This window comes from Sceloporus undulatus, chromosome 2 (genome assembly GCF_019175285.1).
Source record: "Sceloporus undulatus isolate JIND9_A2432 ecotype Alabama chromosome 2, SceUnd_v1.1, whole genome shotgun sequence".
NCBI classification, from domain to species: Eukaryota; Metazoa; Chordata; class Lepidosauria; order Squamata; family Phrynosomatidae; genus Sceloporus; species Sceloporus undulatus.
The window spans coordinates 228689876-228708642 of NC_056523.1; the positions used below are offsets into that span (position 1 = coordinate 228689876).

The 18767-nt window shown below is 43.3% G+C and overlaps 2 protein-coding genes across 2 annotated transcripts in view; both read right to left on the reverse strand.

Moving 5' to 3' along the window:
• Nucleotides 1-8919: 8919 nt before the first annotated feature.
• On the reverse strand, nucleotides 8920-13421 carry LOC121922837 (galactose-3-O-sulfotransferase 3-like). The gene is made up of 2 exons (XM_042452694.1): nucleotides 13258-13421; nucleotides 8920-10574 (listed from the first exon to the last, which is right to left on the reverse strand). Exons 1-2 carry the CDS (start codon nucleotides 13359-13361, stop codon nucleotides 9422-9424), a joined length of 1257 nt encoding a protein of 418 aa, XP_042308628.1. The 5' UTR covers nucleotides 13362-13421; the 3' UTR covers nucleotides 8920-9421.
• Nucleotides 13422-18099: 4678 nt separating this feature from the next.
• KRI1 (KRI1 homolog) overlaps nucleotides 18100-18767 on the reverse strand; it is a 34393-nt gene continuing 33725 nt past the window's right edge. Inside the window, exon 19 of the mRNA XM_042453784.1 lies at nucleotides 18100-18741. Coding sequence (XP_042309718.1) covers nucleotides 18294-18741 — 448 coding nt within the window. The 3' untranslated portion in view covers nucleotides 18100-18293. The remainder of the gene's footprint in view (nucleotides 18742-18767) is intronic.

The window sequence follows — 18767 nt, forward strand, 5'->3', positions numbered from 1 at the left end:
CCACATCTTTCTCACAGATAAGATTAATATGGACAAATGCCGCTGCTTCTTGATCCAGTGAGAAAAGAAGAACCGAGTACCCCAAATCCCTTTTTAAAAATAATCCTGTGTTGGAAAGCTGTACCCTGAAGAAACATGCCAAGAAAAGCACCATGAAGGTTCTCCTAGCTGCCATAAGTTGGAAAGAGAAAGTACACACAACAGCAAGCTGCAGTAATGGCTCCATCAATCTTTTCTGGCAAAGTGCAGGGCCCCAGATATGTGCGGACTGCAAGCCCCCATGCCTCACCAGTGGATATTCTTCTAGGACTGATGGTAACTGCAGTCACATATTATTCTCTAAAGGATTTCCCCCCTACCTCTGACGTCTTCGAGGGCCCTAGAGAATACTCTGCTTCATGTAAGGAAACAGAAATAAAGCAGCAGAAGAATCATGCTAGTTTTGTTTCTTGCAATTGACAAATGGTAACCAAACAATTTTTTAAATCAATTCTACTGAGTATAAATACACATAGACACAAACAACTGAAGCAATTTTTATTCTAAACTCAGGACACTATTGAAGTGAATCAAAACAGTGATGCAGTAAACTTGGTGATAGAATCATATATATATATATATATTATAAATATAAAAACACGTGCTAGTATAAAAGTTATAGCAAAACTACCCATACAAAACAGTGGCCCCATAACAGACAGGCCAAAATAAACTGCTTCGGGTCACTTTGGAAGTATGCTGTTTAAAATGATGCATGCATCCTAAGAGTCGGGAAGCTGCCGCCAAAGCTGCCCTCCAGTGCTTAGGATGGATTGTGGCTTGGCCGTGGATTCCAGACTCTTAGGACCAGGCATCATTAAACAGAATACTCCAAAGTGACCCGAAGCAGCTTTATTTTAGCCGTCTGTATGGGCCAGTAACCTAAGCTCATACGGTGCATCTTCAAAAGGAAGAGCAGGAAGTGTGTTTATTTCCAGGTGATCTACTGACTATATTCCCTTCATTTAAAAAAAATGGATTTTACTCAGGTCTGGTTTAGACGGCCTGAAACCTATAATGGACTGCACAACAAAAGAATTCCACATCTTCAAAGATTGTCCTGGAAGCACACACAGTTTTTATCACATGGTTTTCAAACAAAATGATCCGGGATACCACGTGTGGCCAAATAGCAAAGTACAGTTTCATCCAAAATCCACAAAACAAGGATACCATGATCGGACCAACTGAAATGCACAAAATACATGTTGCAAGCTTAAGCTCCACTGGCTTCTCCTCATATAATGATACAGGAGAAAGAAAAGAAAAGAAAATTGGTAATGTTAAGAATAGCCCTGCTTTGGTGCAAATATTGTGGTTGTCCTGAGTTCAATGGTATGGAAGGTTCATCATGTAGGTGGGCTGCTCCTCCTTCTGGCCATGTGGATACTGAGAGATCAGTCCAGGAAATAAACTTTACATGCCATTAGCAAGACAAAAAGCAGCTGCCTTTGAAATTCAGTTTGTCTCGATTCCTTGGTGAGGCTACAAGGCCCTTGGTTAGGAAGAGGACACAGAATTTCTCAGGAAGCTGCATAACAGATGCTAGGATAAAGAGTACAATTGGATACATCTGAATAGCAAAGAAGGGTTGTGTTTTTTTTTAATGTAGGCACAGATCCTACATGGGAGATGCGGCTATGATGATATAACTACAATCCATATCCCAATCTGATCCCCTAAAATATACCTTAAAAAGTTAGCCATTGGCACCAATCGAAAGAGGTCTGTGGTCTGGTGAGTGAGGCCCTGATGGATAATACATTTTGCCCTCCTCCCCAGCAAGATGCATTGTGAACAGCAACATCAGGGACCACTTTCAGGTCCTGTTTCACCACAGCTGGCTGGAAGAAAGTGGCTAGATGTGTCATCTTAGACTGTGCCACAGGACCCCTTTGGTTGGTGCACCTGCTTAGCTTTTAAAGTGGGTTTTATGGGGAGTTTGTGATAGTCGCATGTGACATGCTCATAAATGTGAATTGATGAGGCCATAAAATCAGTTTACAATATCATAGACACTGAATACAATGAACACTAGCGAGGCAGGGTTGTGTAGTGGTTTGAGCACTGCACCACGAATCGAGACCAGGGTTCAAATCCCAGCTTGGCCACGGAAACCCACTGGCTGACCTTGGGCAAGTCATGCTCTCTCAGCCTCAGAAGATGGCAATGGGAAACCTTTGAAGAAACCTGCCAAGAAAACCCCTTTGGGTTGCCATAAATCAGAAATGACTTGAAGCATAAAACAATGAAATGTTGAATAGACTGCCAGCCATTATCAATTAGTTCAGATGCAAACTTTTTGCAACTGACTTTACAAGGTTAGGGCCCCTTCCACACAGCGATCAAACTGTGGACTTTAGGAGAGGACAAGCTGAAATTCCTGAAAGTCCAGCAGCAACAACCACATCACAGCCTTTAGCATGGTTTTCTCTCCCCACAAAATAGCCTCTACTACTTTGAAGGGGAGCAAGGAGTTCCCTCTTGAAGAGACATTGCTAGCACTGTGACAGACTACACTTGCCGGGATTATTTTAGGCAATAGAAAATTCAGAGAGATATGGGGCAATTACATGTTCTTGAGCTTAAGAACTCAAACTCCCAATTTCCAAGTTCCTGACCATCGCAGATTATTTTGCCCTTGGGAATCAACATGTAAGCATGGAGTTGTTGGTCTCCATGCTTTGCAAGAGACCACTGAAGACTATGGTCTATCTGCAGTGGGTTTTTTTTAACTGTAAAGTATATCAGTGTGTGTGTATGTTAAACAAAACATTAACTTAGAAGATGAGAACCCTGCTTTTGACATATATTCTTAATCCAAGGTTTGGACCAACCAGCAGCCCTGCAGATGATGCTGGACTGCGACTCCCATTCTCCCTAAGAGTTGCATAGAGGCGACAAGAGCTGCATCCTAGCAATGCATAGAGGGACACAGGTTGTCTACCCTGATTTAAATAAATAATAATAGTAGTAAATTTTATTTCTTTTCCCCCTCCCTTCAAGGCGGGATACAATACATTAAAATACAAAACACAATTAAAAACACGTAAATGAAGAAACCCTTTAGTGTAAAAAGAACTGGGAGGGAGGTGACTGTAGAAAAAAATAATACAGCAAGTACGGGAGCTGCTGAACTACACTTCCCATCATGCTTCACCACTAGCCAGGTTGATTTGCGCTGATAGGTGCAGGAGCTCAAGTGGAGGAACACAGGTTTTCCATCCTTTGGGAGAGGAATGCAGTTTATGAGCCTTTGCATGAGAACTGGAGTATACAAATGTTACAATTTTTGTCTTTCAAATGGTGGAAGGTAGAGTCCCTGTGAAGAGCCAAGGTGAGAGTTTGAGTGTTGGACTAGAACTCTAGGAGACCAGGGTTTGAATCTCCCATCAGCCATGGAAACCCAAAAATAAGAGATGGCTCAAAGGCAAATGGCAACAAATAAGGACAGGTTGCTTACATGTAATGGTATTTCTCTGAGTGGTCATCTGCGAATTCACACAAAAGGGGTATTCTGCGCCTGCACCGTTAGCTTCGGATCCTCTTGGAGAGACTAGAGGCGTTTTGGCAGTAGCCCCGCTCACTCTCCAACTGCCTTTATCAGTCGGTTTCCCGTCTAAACCCTCAGTTCCATGGACGCCGAGTAGCAGCAGCCCAGGACCAAATAGGTGAGTGGCATAGAATATAAGGAATCTCACTACTGTGAGCGGCTATTGGAAGATACCAAGCACAAAGGTCTGGTATACAGACATTGTCTAATCCAAAAGGTGGATTGAATCCAACGTGAAGGGCAAAGGGCTCACAACAATGTAAGGCTGCACAGGCTGGGATGTTGGTATCCAGGAAAGCCCTCAAACTTGAGGCGTGTCATTCAAAGAATCTCGAAAGTAGGAAACTGGCAGTGGCCTGATAAAGCCTCTCGAAGCCATGATTTGGAGATTATGGCAGTGACAGACACAGCCTAGAATGCTAAGTAGTCTAGGGCTAAATGTTCTCTTTACAGAGTATGAAAAAGACAACCTGTGGTCAACAATGAGATGGTTGGGAAGTGCATTCATAGAGAGCGAGCCTAATGACATCAAACTGTAGAAGAGCTCCAGCAATGATTCCTGGAACAATGGTGGACACCAGAGAGGAGGAATATTACCTCATTAAGTCACAACAAATTTCTGACAAGAAGGAGAAAAGATTGCAAGATCCAATTGTTGTGGCACACAAGACACGCTGTATCTGAGCATAATGTTCCAGGCTATCAGCATGAAGCATGCAGATCCCATGACGTGATGTCCTGTAGAAGCTGTATCAAGGATATCGAGACATGGCTCAAAGGCAAACGGCAACAAATAAGGACAGGTTGCTTACCTGTAATGGTATTTCTTTGAGTGGTCATCTGCGAATTCACACAAATGGGTTATTCTGCGCCTGCACAGTTAGCTTCGGAACCTTCTTGGAGAGACTAAAGGCGTTTTGGCGGTAGCCCCGCTCACTCTCCAACTGCCTTTATCAGTTGGTTTCCTGCCTAAACCCTCAGTTCCATGGACGCTGATAGTCAAACAGTATAGCAGGAGTGACCTGGTGTCAATCCATCATGAATGGGCCCTAGGAACAAAAATGTTCAGAGCAGTGGAGCTGGAATAGACTTTAAGAGCCACAAAGTCCAGTTCTAGCCAGCTGGTGCAAAACACCAGGCAATATGAGGGAAATCATCATACAGTTATCCCTAATGCTTAAGAGGAATGACTCAAGCTGTAGCATTAATCTACTGCAACATGCCAGTATGAGCAGAAGGGCTTGGAGACCATATAACAGTGGCTCCAAAAAAAAAAACCCTTATCGCATAGGTCCAGGGCGCGTAATGAAGCATGAAGTACACTGTGACAGGGCATAGCAATTAGGCGGAGCAGAGGACTCCCTTAGGGGAGAAAAGCCCCAGGAAATTTGCAGAATGCATGGTTAGCCTTGTTAGGGTTGCAGGTGGAGGTCTGAAATATTGCCACCTCACCCAATTGACGCCTTGGACCAGAGGTTCAGGAGAAATAGGATGGTATGACATCAGTCAGCCAGGAGAGATGGGACAGGTATGCAAATCTCGAGATCTCCAAGTATCCATGGGGTGGACAGATCTTTAAATGGAGGCTCAAAATTGAGGGAGGTCCACAGAGGGCATTCCTGCCCAGAGCAGAAAATGGAAAGGAATTGTGGCAGTTGTTTGCCACCTGTTCCAAGGAAGAGAGTGGCATTGACAAAAACCCTTTGGAAGGGATATGGGAAATAGACATGTATTTCTCACCATATATAGTGGCCCTTGATAAGAGGCATCAACTGCCTTAGGTGACACTCACATTGGGAAGTGGCAAAACCTTTCCCTATGAATGATGGTCTCTGTGCTATGGTATCAAAGCCTCCCATGGGGGGAACAAGACGATCACAATTGAGCTGGTACTGGTTGCATAATAGTAGTGTCCCTAGGTATGGAGGGAACAAACCAATTTATGAGATTTGATTGTACAGCCCTGAAGCCATCCATATGGTAAAGGATTATCTGTACCCAGAGTGAATAGATTGTGCTCCCAAATTTTACAGGGGCCTACTCAGAAGTCAGACTTGAATGTCCGCATTATGTGACATTTAGCCGTCCAGCCTGAGAGGAAAGACATCGTCATAAATTGTAATGTGCAAATGGTGATGTCCTCCCTCAGTATGGAGGGAGCACCATGTCTTGGTACAGAAGGAATATTTACACTGTATAACTGTCCAATGATGCTGGCATCCCTCGACACTGAGGGAGCAACATGAAATAAGTCTCAATTTCGAATGAAATGGACTAGAGTATGTCAGGGTGACCATTTTTGGCTCAGAGGCAAAGAAGTGACCACTGGTGGTGGTTTGAGGGACAGTGCACCTCATGGCCCAAAACTGATAGACCACTTGCTGATAGTTAACCTCGGTACAGAGGGAACAACTATGGCTTTGAACCCAAACCAGCATCATCCATACTGGCTGTTGGGAACAGCTAATCACGGCCACATAACAAACCCGGTGGCAGCAAGGCGCATGTGACGGTATCAATAATGGCCCTCAGAAATTGAAAAGCCAGCTGCATTCGAATCCTCTTGTGCAGCTTAAAACGGTACCAACGTTGGGCTCTTAATATTCGTCTTCTCAAAGGAGAGTGAAGATGAAATGCAGCCATACAATGATGGCAATCTGGCTAACACCCTATATCGGTTTGACCCCAAAGAGTCAGGGGCTGACGAGGGTACAAATCAAGCTGCAAGTCAATTGGTATTAGTCCTGAAAGTCAGTGACCGATGAAGATTGAAGCCTGGCAGCCAGCCAATCAGTTTGACCCAGAGAGTTAGGGACCGGCGAGGATCGACATCGGGCTACAAGTCAATTGGTATGACTCCAGAGAGTCAAGCACCAACAAGGATCGAAGTCAGGCTGCCATCCTGTTGGTATGGGACTGATGAGGATCAAAGTCGGGCTGCCAGGCAACCGGTTTGACCCCGAAGAGTCAGGGACCAACGAGGAACGAAGTTAGGCTGCAAGTCAAGCAGTATGACCCCAGAGAGTCAGGGACTGATGAGGATTCATATTGGACTGCCAGCCAAACAGTTTGACCCCGAAGTGTCAGGGATCAATGAAGTTCCAATTCTTTCAGCCAGCCAAATTGGTTGACTTCGGAGAGTCAGGGACCAACGAGGCTTGAAGCTGGGCTATAAGCCAATTGGTCTGACTCCAGAGAGTCAGAGACCAATGCAGATCGAAGTTGGGTAGCCATCCAATCGGTTTGGCACCGGAGAGTCAGGAACCGATGAGGATCCACGTTGGGCAGCCATCCAGTCGGTATGACCACGGAGAGTCAGGGACCGATGCAGATCGAGGTTGGGCAGCCATCCAAGCAGTTTGACACAGGAGAGTCAGGGACCAATGAGGATCCATGTTGGGCTGCCAGCCAAACGGTTTGACCCCGAAGAGTCAGGGACTGATGAAGATCCAAGTTGTGCAGCCAGCCAGACAGTTTGACCCCCGAGAGTCAGGGACCGACGAGGCTCAAAGATGGGCTTGAAGCCAATCGGTATGATTCCGAAGAGTGAGGGACCGATGAGGATCCACGTTGGGCTGCCAGCCAAATGGTTTGACTCCGGAGAGTCAGGGACCAATGAGGATCGATGTTGGGCTGCAAGCCAGTCGGTTTCACTCCAGAGAGTCAGGGACCGATGATGATGATGATGATGATGATGACAACCAATTGGTTTGATCCTGGGGAGCCGGGGACCAGCAAGGACTGAAGTCAAGGCAGCCAGTAACAACTTCTCTTCAGGAGAATGAGGAGACAAAAGCCAGGTGAATGGCCCTGAGACGGTTTGTCCGCAGCAAAAGAGCGTCTCTAGCCATGGTGAGGAAGGAAGGCCGGTGGTGGCCACTCTATAAGTTTCTCTCAGAGATAAGAGGTGGAAATTGTGCCAGTGAAGCAAGCACCATTTTAAAATTTTTGCTCAGGAATAATGGGGCTTTGCCAAGTGCGCCAGTAAGGCAGGCATTATTTGAAAACCTTTCCTCAAGAGAAAAGGCGGGGAAAAGTTCTGCCAAGCATACCAATTCCCTCAGAAGGGAAAGGGCCTTGCCAATGTGAAGGTGAGGCTGCGGTTAAACAACTTCACCTCAGAATTTAAGTTCACATTTAAGAATTTTATCTAGAAAATCATAGCATTTGTTTTAAAATATGAACAACGATGTTAAAAAATGACCACCAAAACACAGATTGATCCTGTCAAATCAAGGAAAACGAATCTCTGAAGAGTGCCTAGATGCTGCTGCTAGTGCGGCGGACAAAAGGAACGGAGGGTTCAGGCAGGAAACCAGCTAATAAGGCAGTTGCTGGAGAGTGGGCAGAAACGCCTCTAGTCTCTCCAAGAAGGCTCCGAAGCTAACTGTGCAGGCGCAGAATAATAACCCATTTGTGTGATTTGCAGAGACCACGAAGAAGAATGCCCACATATTGCAGCCAGAGGCTGGAGAGAGAATAGGCAGACCAGGCTGCAACTCTGTCTCTAGAACAGCGCAACCAAAAGTGGATGCAATGGTGGCTTCTCCATGATCTGACTGTGGAACCAGACTTGCCCTCTTGTGTGCTGGAAGCAGTGTGTGGAAAGTTATTATGTAGAGCAAAATTAGTTGCTGCTATAAACCCTGAAATAGTTGTGGTTTTGAAAGTAATTCTTTCCAATTCTCATATGCAACTAGGAGTTAGATTTTATTAAAGTAAGTACTGTGGATAAAGTAAGTACAGTGCTGGGGTTTGTTTCCAGGAACCCCATGGACATCAAAATCCATGAATGCTCAAGTCCCACTAAATATAATGGTGGAGTAAAATTATATCTCTTATATAAAATAGCAAAATCAAGATATTTATATAGTTTTGAACATTTTCAAGCCATGAATGCTTGAATCCATGGATTTAAAAAATCTGTGGATACAGAGGGCCGACTGTAAAACTAAATGCTGCAAACCACTGACCAGTACTACACAATACATTTTCTTTCTTTCTTTCTATTGTACTATTATATCAATACTGACAACAGAGCATGAGGCAGCAATTCAAGGCATAGCATGAGCCAGCATGATATTCCTCTTCCACCTTTTGGTACCTTTATAAACCTATACAAGGAAATAGAAAAGTATTTACAATGCAAAAAGAGTTAGTCATACCATAGCTTTGTTATTGGTGAAACTGATGAATTACAAGTGACTAGTGATAAGTAACATTGTGGCGTGGTGGTTTGAACATTGGACTATGACTCTGGAGACAAGGGTTCAAATCTTTGCTCAGCCATGGAAACCCATTGGATAATCTTGGGCAAGTCACGCTCTCTCAGCCTCAGAGGGAGGCAAAAGCAAAACAATCTTGCCAAGAAAACCCCTTGATAGGGTTGTATTAGGGTCACCATAAGTCCGAAACGACTTGAAGGCACACAATAACTAAATAACTCATGGTGCTCTGAATTACATTCTCATGGTGCCGCAAAGTGGGTGGATGGGAAAGGGCCCAGTAGGTGTATGCTCCATTGCTAGAAAGCACAAAGGAAAGGCAGAAAGGATGTGAAGACTAGGAACAAAAATCTTGCCTGTTTTCCCATTGAAAGAGATGAGATGCAAGATAAAAAGGTATCTATCCTGGCTCTGACCCATTCTGAATTCTCAGGCAATTTCCCATCCATGCAGAAAAAGGATTGTAATTTGACCTTCCCCCCCTATCCAGTTTGTTTTACAGAGCCTGAAATGACTTTACTTCCTAAGGTCAAGGAGTGGAGGATGTGGCAAGTGAGTAAGACTTGTTCTCTGTCCCCCAAATATCATCTGGGTGGTACCCTCACTATGTGGTAGGGAGTGGACGCATGTCCTTTCCATACTGTTTGTAATAGAGGTAAGCATGATACTGGAGTTCAGGCAAGACCATGCGGAAGCAGCTGCTGTACTGGGCATAGGTGAGATTCTGCTTCAGACGGTAGCCCAGAATAGTGACACTGCCTGGCTGCCAAGGCCTCAGGGCATCAGCCATGTCCCCTGGTTTAACCGAATCTTCTGCCAGGCACCTGGCCACTGTCTCCTGTAGGAGGGCCCGGAAAGCATCCAGCTCTTGCTTCATGCGCATGTAGCCATAACACTCCACTTTGTGCCAGAAAACCCTTTGAAAAAACTTGTAGAGTTGCATGTCAAACCAGTTCCAAGCCTGGATCTTCTGGGCCAACTCCTTCGAGAGAGGCTCCCCTTCCTTATGACGGACATTTAACTTGACGTAGACCAGCTCCTCCATGTCCAGTCCTAACAACTCCCGTGCCAGGAGCAGGGACTCATCAAAGTGCTCTGCAATCATCACCAGATGAAAAGTCTGGTTGAGCTTCTCAAGATCTTTCAACCACTGGCTGCTGGCTGCTTCCTTCTGCCTGGGATTCAGGCCCAGGTCGAAGGCCATGGGGTTCTTGGCCAGACCATTGCTGGCATCCTGAGCATTGTAGTACTGAGCTGACGCCTCAAGGAAAGCAAACAGGGGCCTTGAGTGGTTGGCCAGTAGCTGGAAGGCAGGCACCATATTGAGGTAGTAGTGGAAGACAGATTCAAAAGTCTGCACTGGATGGCGTAAGATGGTGAGGTACGTGCTGTGGGCAGGCATGACGGTCCTTACTTCTCCAATGTCCAGTCTCATGTGGCTGCAGAGCAGGTTGAAGTGAGCTCTCCCAGGTGGAAGGTCTTCTACAAATGCTCTAGAGAAACGCTCTGGGTAGGCAAACTGGTAGGAGTAGAGGGGCAAAGCCACGGTCAGGTTGCGCCGCTCAGTGGCCCGAAAAAGTATGTTTTGCACTGTGCTGCTACCTGTTTTGTGGGTCTTCAGGAAAACAACGTTGAGGCCTCCTGTCTCCTCTGGGACAGGTTTTCTTGTTCCTTGCCCAACAGCCATGGTGTGAGTAGAAGTAGTCTTCTGTTGCAAGCTCAAGAATTCTTCCCCAAGGTTGCGGTGGAGAATTTCTCTGCAAGAGATGGCCACAGAAATAGAGTTACTTTGCAAAGGTATGGGCAGGGGGCGTCTCAGAAGTGTGGTAGTGTATGGTAGGGCCAGTGATGGTTGTCAAGGGGACAAAACAACCTAAAAGTGAGTCTATTCTGTATCAACTGTTGTAGGAGTAGACAAAACTAAGATCATGCTATATAGACCCTATAATGTTGTTTTTTGTTTGAGTTATACAGAATATAACTCTACCTTCTGGATCAGAACTAAACATCACTGGATCAGAGCTAAACATCATTTTTAGACTGTAAGTCACTTTGGGTCCCAGTATTGGAAGGAAACCAAGATAGCAATAAATATAATAATATCATCACCATCATCATCCCCACCACCACCATTATAGGTTGATGCTGTGGTGGAGGCCAAGCAAAGCCTTGAAGAGTATCTATGCAGAACGGGATAAACTGAAGACAATCAGAAGAATGCCTGGCTGTTGTTGCTTTATAAAAATGCACCCACAGCTGAACACCCACATTTTATGTGTTGCATCTAAAACTTAGTAACAGATTTTTGTTCTTTGCTGAGGATTTCCCATTGGCAGAGATTATTTAAGTCTGTCACCACAGTCTTTGCAGTCTTTTGATTCATTGAAGTGTCAATTTATTAATAGAACTTGGGCTGGTTCCTCTATGCACTGTTTCAATCACATGAGCATTTCCAGCTCACAGTCAATTTACATCAAGGTTTTGTTTTGGTTAGGTGGAATATGCTATTGTTCTTTTTCTGGAAAACATTAGAAGTAGAGTCACACTTGCTCTTACAAGAAGGAAGGAAGGAAGGAAGGAAGGGAGGGAGGGAGGGAGGGAGGGAGGAAAAAATCTGCTCTCAGACTAAGGAACAGTCATTGTAGTAAACCAAGGAACAGTCATTGTAGTAACCCAATTTTTATATATTAAGATTTTTTTCCCTGCTCTGTATCAACAAATGTCAGGGGTATAATAATAAAATAACTTTAAAACAATTGAACAAATCAAGATACAACCAGCAGTCCAACAAAAAGGTAGCCATAATGTCACTAGGACTCAAAGGCTTGTCTGAACAGCAAAATACTGTGTATTAGTGACTTCTAAAGTAAGAAGAGAGTCATGTCTCCAAAGGAGGCCAAGACATGTTATCCTAAATTAATAATTGGAGACCAACACATCTGCAGAAATGGCTGTTATACAGAGGACACAAGAAGGGTATGTGAGAGACAGCTCAGGTTTGTCATTTTTGTTGAGATTGAGTTCAGCCATTTGATGTGCATTTTTAATTCAGAGAAATTGGGATTAGCTTCTTAAAATGCTGAAAAAAGATGTAGATAGACACTTATGTTGAGTAGACTGCAGGGATCTGGTGACGGGGGCTGCAACCTGTGGACATTTATGCCAAATTTAAAAGGTATTGATCACTCAAGGTGACACAAGAATGCCACATTGGTTACTTATCATAAAGGTGTAATAATATTATTATTATTATTATTATTTCTTTCCCATATCTCCTCAAGACTCAAAGTGGAGTACAACAAGTTAAAATACAATACTATAAACCATTAAAATACACCAATTAAAAAAAAATCTAAATTTAAAATTGACTGCAGAATTCAGTTAAAATGGCTACTCTCTCTGTGTTATACACAGGTGATTGGACCATAAGGTGCCTAGCATGGCCATGTGCAAGGTGAGCACATGGATCTTGTACATAGCGCATTTATAAACAAAACCTGGAGACATTCTTTATAAGCAGAAAGATCTTCCTTCTTGCCCCATCATCAATACTGTGGTCAGTCAGCAAAGAGGGAAGAGCACTCAGCATTTTCAGAGACAGAACCTTGTTGCATTGGCTGTTCATAGAGTCACAGAATCATAGAGTTGGAAGAGATCTCAAGGACCTCCTAATGTTTAAATTGAATCTCTTTTCCTGTAGCTTGCATCCATTGCTCCGTGTTGCCCTGGAGCAGCAGAAAACAAGCTTGCTCCATCCTCAGTGTGACATTCCTTCAAATACTCAAACATCGCTATCATGTCACCCTTTAACTTTCGACTTAGGGAGCTGGGGATGTTTAGCCTGGAGAAGAGAAGGCCAAGAGGTGATATGATAGCCCTGTTTAAATATTTGAAGGGATGTCATATTGAGGAGGGAGCAAGCTTGTTTTCTGCTGCTCCAGAGACTAGGACCCGGAGCAATGGATGCAAGCTGCAGGAAAAGAGATTCCACCTCAACATTAGGAAGAACTTCCTGACAGTAAGAGCTGTTCAACAGTGGAACACACTCCCTTGAAGTGTAGTGGAGTCTCCTTCCTTAGAGGTCTTCAAACAGAGACTGGATGGCCATCTGTCAGGGATGCTTTGATTGTGATTTCCTGCATGGCAGAATGGGGTTGGACTGGATGGCCCTTGTGGTCTCTTCCAACTCTACGATTCTATGATTCTATTCCCTTCTCGAGGTGAAACCTACCCAGCTCCCTAAGTCTCTCCCCTTAGGGCTTTATGGTTTCCAGACCTTTCACCATTTTGGTCACCCTCCTCTGGACATGCTCCAACTTAGGACCTTTTGCTTTTTGCAATCAAGGTGAGCAATAGCTTTTTGTTTTTAAAAATGAGGCTGTCATACTATTACCTGGACAAATGCCCCTGAGAAGCACATCCCCTGTCCCGAGTACTCACTGTTTGGTCAGCTGTTGGAGAAGTAGCAGCAAAAGTAGTAAGATGGCTGCTAGCAGCCAGGCGCGGTGCCTCCAGATCATAATTGAGAGGCAGAAGCAGTTCATCTTCAACTGTTCTCCAAATCAGTAGCACCCTTTGGAAGCCAGGACCACCTTCGGCTGGATGTTCCCTGAAAAACGAGACTGAGCTTCCCTAGGGCCGCTCAGCACCCAGAAGCCACCAAGCCTTTGATTGGGTGGTCATTTAAGCCTCTCAGGCAATGGGTGCTTTGCCTCAACTCACCTCCCTAAAGCCGCTCAGAACCTCCAGGACCATTAAGACAAACAGCAGCCAAACAAGCAGATGGAGGAATGGGACGCTCCAGTCTCAAGGGAGCAGCTGTTACACACTAGAGTCTGGAGCATCGTCCGATAGGGCAAATCAGCTTTCAGAAGAGCAGCCCAGCTTCCCAAGAGGCAAAGGCTGCCCAAATCTTGCCCTTAGAAGTCTCCCAAACTTGATACCTACACCTGTTCTTGCTGTGTGCCTTCAAGTAATTTCTGATTTATGGCAACCCTAAAGTGAACCTACCATAGGGTTTTCTTGGCAAGATTTGCTCAGTGGAGGTTTGCCATTGCCTTCCCCTGAGGCTGAGAGCATGTGGCTAGGGATCCAGTGCCACCATATGCTGGTAACACCCAACTTCCTTCCCATCAAAGCCCAAGGAAGCTGTTGTGATCCTAGATTCAGCCCTGAAAGCAGATGCCCATGTATTTCCAATGGCCAGAGGTACATTTAGAGGCCAGTGCAGCAGCTGCAATCATCTCTAGCAAGAAGGCTTTAACTGACTGTACTTATTTATTTTTAGTGAGGTGTTCTTTATCCATTTGTATGTTTTAATTGTATTTATTATTGCTGCCCTTTTATTACCATTATCTGTAATTATCTGGAATGGGACTTGATCATTTGAAGTTTCTACTTCCAGTAGAGGTAAAACATTTTTTTTTAGGACTATATTTGGCACTTAAAAATGGGCCCAAACAGACATTGGGATCTCAAGAGGAACATCCTTGTCTTACTAATGGAACTTGAATTTTATTTCTTGAAGTACCCACATGGCCTGCTTGACCCTCTAATAACACCTGAACTAGAACATCTACATCTTGACAAAATGCAGGCTTGTGACTAACACTGTCATAATTTCCTTTCCTCCTATATGATTTTAAACACCTTTGCCTGATGAAGAAGCCAATGGAGCTTTGAAAACATGCAACATATATTTTGTGCAGTCTGGTTGGCTGATTAAAGGTATCGCTGTTTTGTGGATTTTGGATTTCTGTCTTCTGACAGAAAGTAATACCTAAAAGTACAGCTTTTTCAGATATGTGTTCTAAAAGAACTTTTTTTTAATCTGCGACACCCATCCAGATGTAAAGATGAATAGCCTAAAGCAATGCAGGACATATGACTACAGGTCTTGCACATGGAACAGTAACTAAGTGGTTCACATTGGTGCCATCCACACGGAATGATCTTTCCCTGTAGTTCATCTTGCTCCCACTCTCATGTTATCAAGCATACCTCAGATTTGTACCAGCCAAGCAATACACCCACCTCAAGATTAAAGATCCCAAAGCCAGTTTTAATACCATCAGCAAGCTGCCTTAACACGTTTTTTTAAGGTCACAGTGCTAAAGAGCCCAGCAGGAGACACCAGCCTTCTGTGGTCTGTTTGAGAAATGGGGTTACAGTCCACTCACTTTGTGGTTTCAAGCTGTCCTGCCCACATGGCATGTTGGACAGAATTTGCATTGCTGTGAAATAACCACCCCATTTTAATTCACAGCTGTTGCAAAAACACAGAATCATAGAGTTGGAAGAGAGCTCAAGTGCCATTCTGTCGAACCCCTTGCTATGCAAAAAAAATCATCTTCATAGTGCTCCTATATCCTAATTACTGAGGCAAAAGGCGTTATTACCATCCAAATACATTTTTATATACATAGTTATATACATCAAATATATACTAATCTCCTGCTCCTACAAAACTTATTTTGAGCACAGCCTCACTGAAAAATTGTGAAACCAGCTACAAACAGGCCTCCCATTTTAGCAAGACTATAGCAAACAGTCCTTTGCTTGAATCTGAAATTAGATCCAACTGTGTTCACTACTCATGTCAAAGAAATGGGATGCAATTACATGTACAATGTGGAAGGAAAAAATTGGAAATGAATGGCAAGAAATATGGGATATAAATGATAAAGAGGCGATAAAAAGGGTTGTTATGGGATACCATGAAAGCAGTTACAAGAGGAATTTGTATAAAAGAAACAAATAATCTTAAGAAAAGACAAGAGGAAAGAAAGAGGAAATTAGAAAAGGATATAGAGGTACTGGAAAATAGATATATAGTTAATAGAGCTAAACAGATATATGTAGAATTAAGGGCAAAAAGGGACGAATTGGATAAGATGGAAATAAATGAAGTACAAGAAAATCTGATCTATTTAAGAAGAGAATTTTTTGAATACAGTAACAGAAATTCAAAAATGTTGGCCAGATCCACACAAAAGAAGAAAATGGAAAGTATGATAAATACGGTTAGAGATATATCTGGTAAAATATGTAGATTGATGAAAGAAAATTCAAAAAATTTTGAAGAATTTTATAAGGAATTATATCAGGTGGAGAAAATCATTTGGATAAAATAAAGAAATACGTGGAAGAAAATTGGGGGCAAAAAATAAAAGAAGAAGATAAAGAGTTACTGGAGCAACTCATCGAGAAGGCAGAGATAGTGGAGGTAATAAAGAAATTGAAAAATGGGAAAGCTCCGGGGATGGATGGATTGGGACCAGAATATTATAAAGTGTTTGAAAACATATTAATCCCAAAATTGCTAGAATTATATAATGGAATAATAAGTGGGGAGAAGATACCAGCATCATGGCACCAATCATTAGTAATCTTAATAACAAAGATAGATAAAGATTTAACAGACCCAGGATCATATAGACCAATATCATTAATAAATCAAGTTGCAAAGATTCTATCAGCAATAATAGCAAATAGATTGAATAAATGTATGTATAAATATATAGGAAAGGCTCAATGTGGATTTGTGAAAGGAAGACAAATGTCCAATTTAGTAGGTAGAGGGTTGAATAAAATACATGTAATAGGGGAGGAAAAAAAATAAGGGCACGGATTTTGGCATTAGATATATTTAAAGTGTTTGATTGTGTTGGAATGGCCAACAGTAAAAATAATTATGAAAAGATTTCGAATGGGGGATAGAATAAAAGGATTAATAGACCAATTATTGGAGAGGCTGCCAAAAAGTAGGGTCATATATGCATATGTGGTGGCAATATAAATATGCACAAAATTTTGGGGGAAAAGTGCTATTGGAAATAGAAAATGTTATGAATATAAAAATAGATAGAAGACCGAGTATAGTTTTGTTTTCATTATATAACTCAGAGAAATGGAAAAAAGAAGAAAAAGATTTGGTAACAAATTTGCTCACAGCAGCGAGATTAATAATAGCAAGGTGTTGGAAAACGAAAATAGATGTAGAAGTGGAGGATTGGTACAAAGAGGTATGGAGATTAGCTATTAATGATAAGTTGACATGTAAACCGAAAGCAAAAAAAGGACTATGGAAAAGAAATGACTTTGAGGGGATTTGGAAAGCATTCACTGAGAAAGTACTGAGAAAAGAAGATGGAAGATTACCTCCAGAAGACGGACTGAAATTTTGGATGGATTATAAGGATGGAAATGGCTCTGGGGAACTAGGGGGGCACTGAGGGGTATATAAAATAATGTGTTAAAAGGTAATAGTATGTAATAGAATGTAGGGAGATATTTGTTTATGGAAATATTATAACAAATAAATAAATAAAGAGAGAGAGAAGAGTACAATGTGGTAGCGCAAGACATGGGAGCCCCGTGCATAACAAATATACATATTATTTCTCCAAATGTTCTGAGGCTGTAGCTATGATGACTCCTCACCATTGGCGCTGCCGGCTAGGGAAGGGAACTTCAGTCCAAGAACATTTGGAGAGCCATAGGTTATGCAAGTCCTATGGTAGAGAGTTCCCCATCCCCACTGAAACAGGAAAGTGGCACTTGGCATTTGCAAAGGGTTACTAATCTTCATTCTCTGAAGATGCCAGCCACAGATGCTGGCAAAATGTCAGGAAGAAACTCTTCTAGAACATGCCCACATAGCCCAAAAAACCCACAAAAAAACTATGGATGCCGGCCATGAAAGCATTCGACTTCACATTGCTAACTAATGAGTTGTTCACCACTAATTACCTTTGTTGTCTTTGTTGTGTGCCTTCACGTTTACAGAGACCCTAAGGTGAACCGATCACAGAGTTTTCTTGGCAAGGTTTTTTCCCATTTCAGAGGGGTTTTGCCACTGCCACCCTAAGGGTGAGAGAATGTGACTTGCCTATGGTCACCCTGTGGGTTTACATGGCCAAACTAGGATTTGAACCCTGGTCTCCAGAGTCATAGACTTAACACAAAAACCACTACATCATACTGGCCATGGCAGGCTTAAAAGCAAGTAGCAAACCCAAGTAGTCCTGTACAGAGGAAACACCTCAACATCATCTGGCCAGCTTCCATAGGACAGGCTAATGGTGAAAATGTATCTGACTGCCAAAGCTCTCTTGCCCCTAAAAAGGACCATAAAACACATGCTGATAACCATGCTACTCCCTATATGCTGTGTAAAAAAGGCTGCAATTTTCAGAAAAGTGTTCATGTGGGAGCAGCCACTGTGACAGAGTGGCCTCATAAGGCACATGAATTAGCTCAAAAAGCAGAGAAGGACAAATATATTAAGAAAGAGCCTGTATTTAAATCATTTTACAAACAAGTGAACACCCACAAGGAATCTGGCTGAAGTGTCACCCACAGACATCCTCTTCCACACTGGAAGCCCCAGAAAGGAGACCAGTGTCAAAGTGGCACTGCCCAGCCGAACTGAGATGCTCTCAAAAGAAAAAAAGAAGCAGAATGACTTTGCTCAGTTACTTTGGCTGTTTTATTTTGGTCCCCCGAGTCTGTCCAGGGCCCTCCAAATGCTTTTTCCGCCTCTTCTCACGGAACAGCTGGCGGTAGTACAGGCGCTTAGGATTGAGCCCATAGGCTTTGAGCCGCTGGCGGCTGAACTCGGAGCCCCCAACCAGCACTTTGGTGCCCAGCACCAGCCCTTTTCGCCCTCTCTTCTTCTTTGGCTTCTGAATGCTGGGCTGGGCAGAACAAGGGCCTTCTGATGGAGCAGCCTCTGATTCCTTGCTTGTGGTTGGGGCTGGTTCAACTTGGGTAGCTCCCTTTGGAAATAGGAGTCCTTCTTCCTCATGGCCAGGGCTGCCCAGCTCCATCTCTTTAGAAAGCAGCACACGATGCTTGGCCTTCTCCCTGCTCTTTTTTCCTTTCTTGCGCTGAAGTTTCTTTGTATCTTCAGCTTCTTCCATCCTGCAAGCAGATTCAAGTAGATAAAT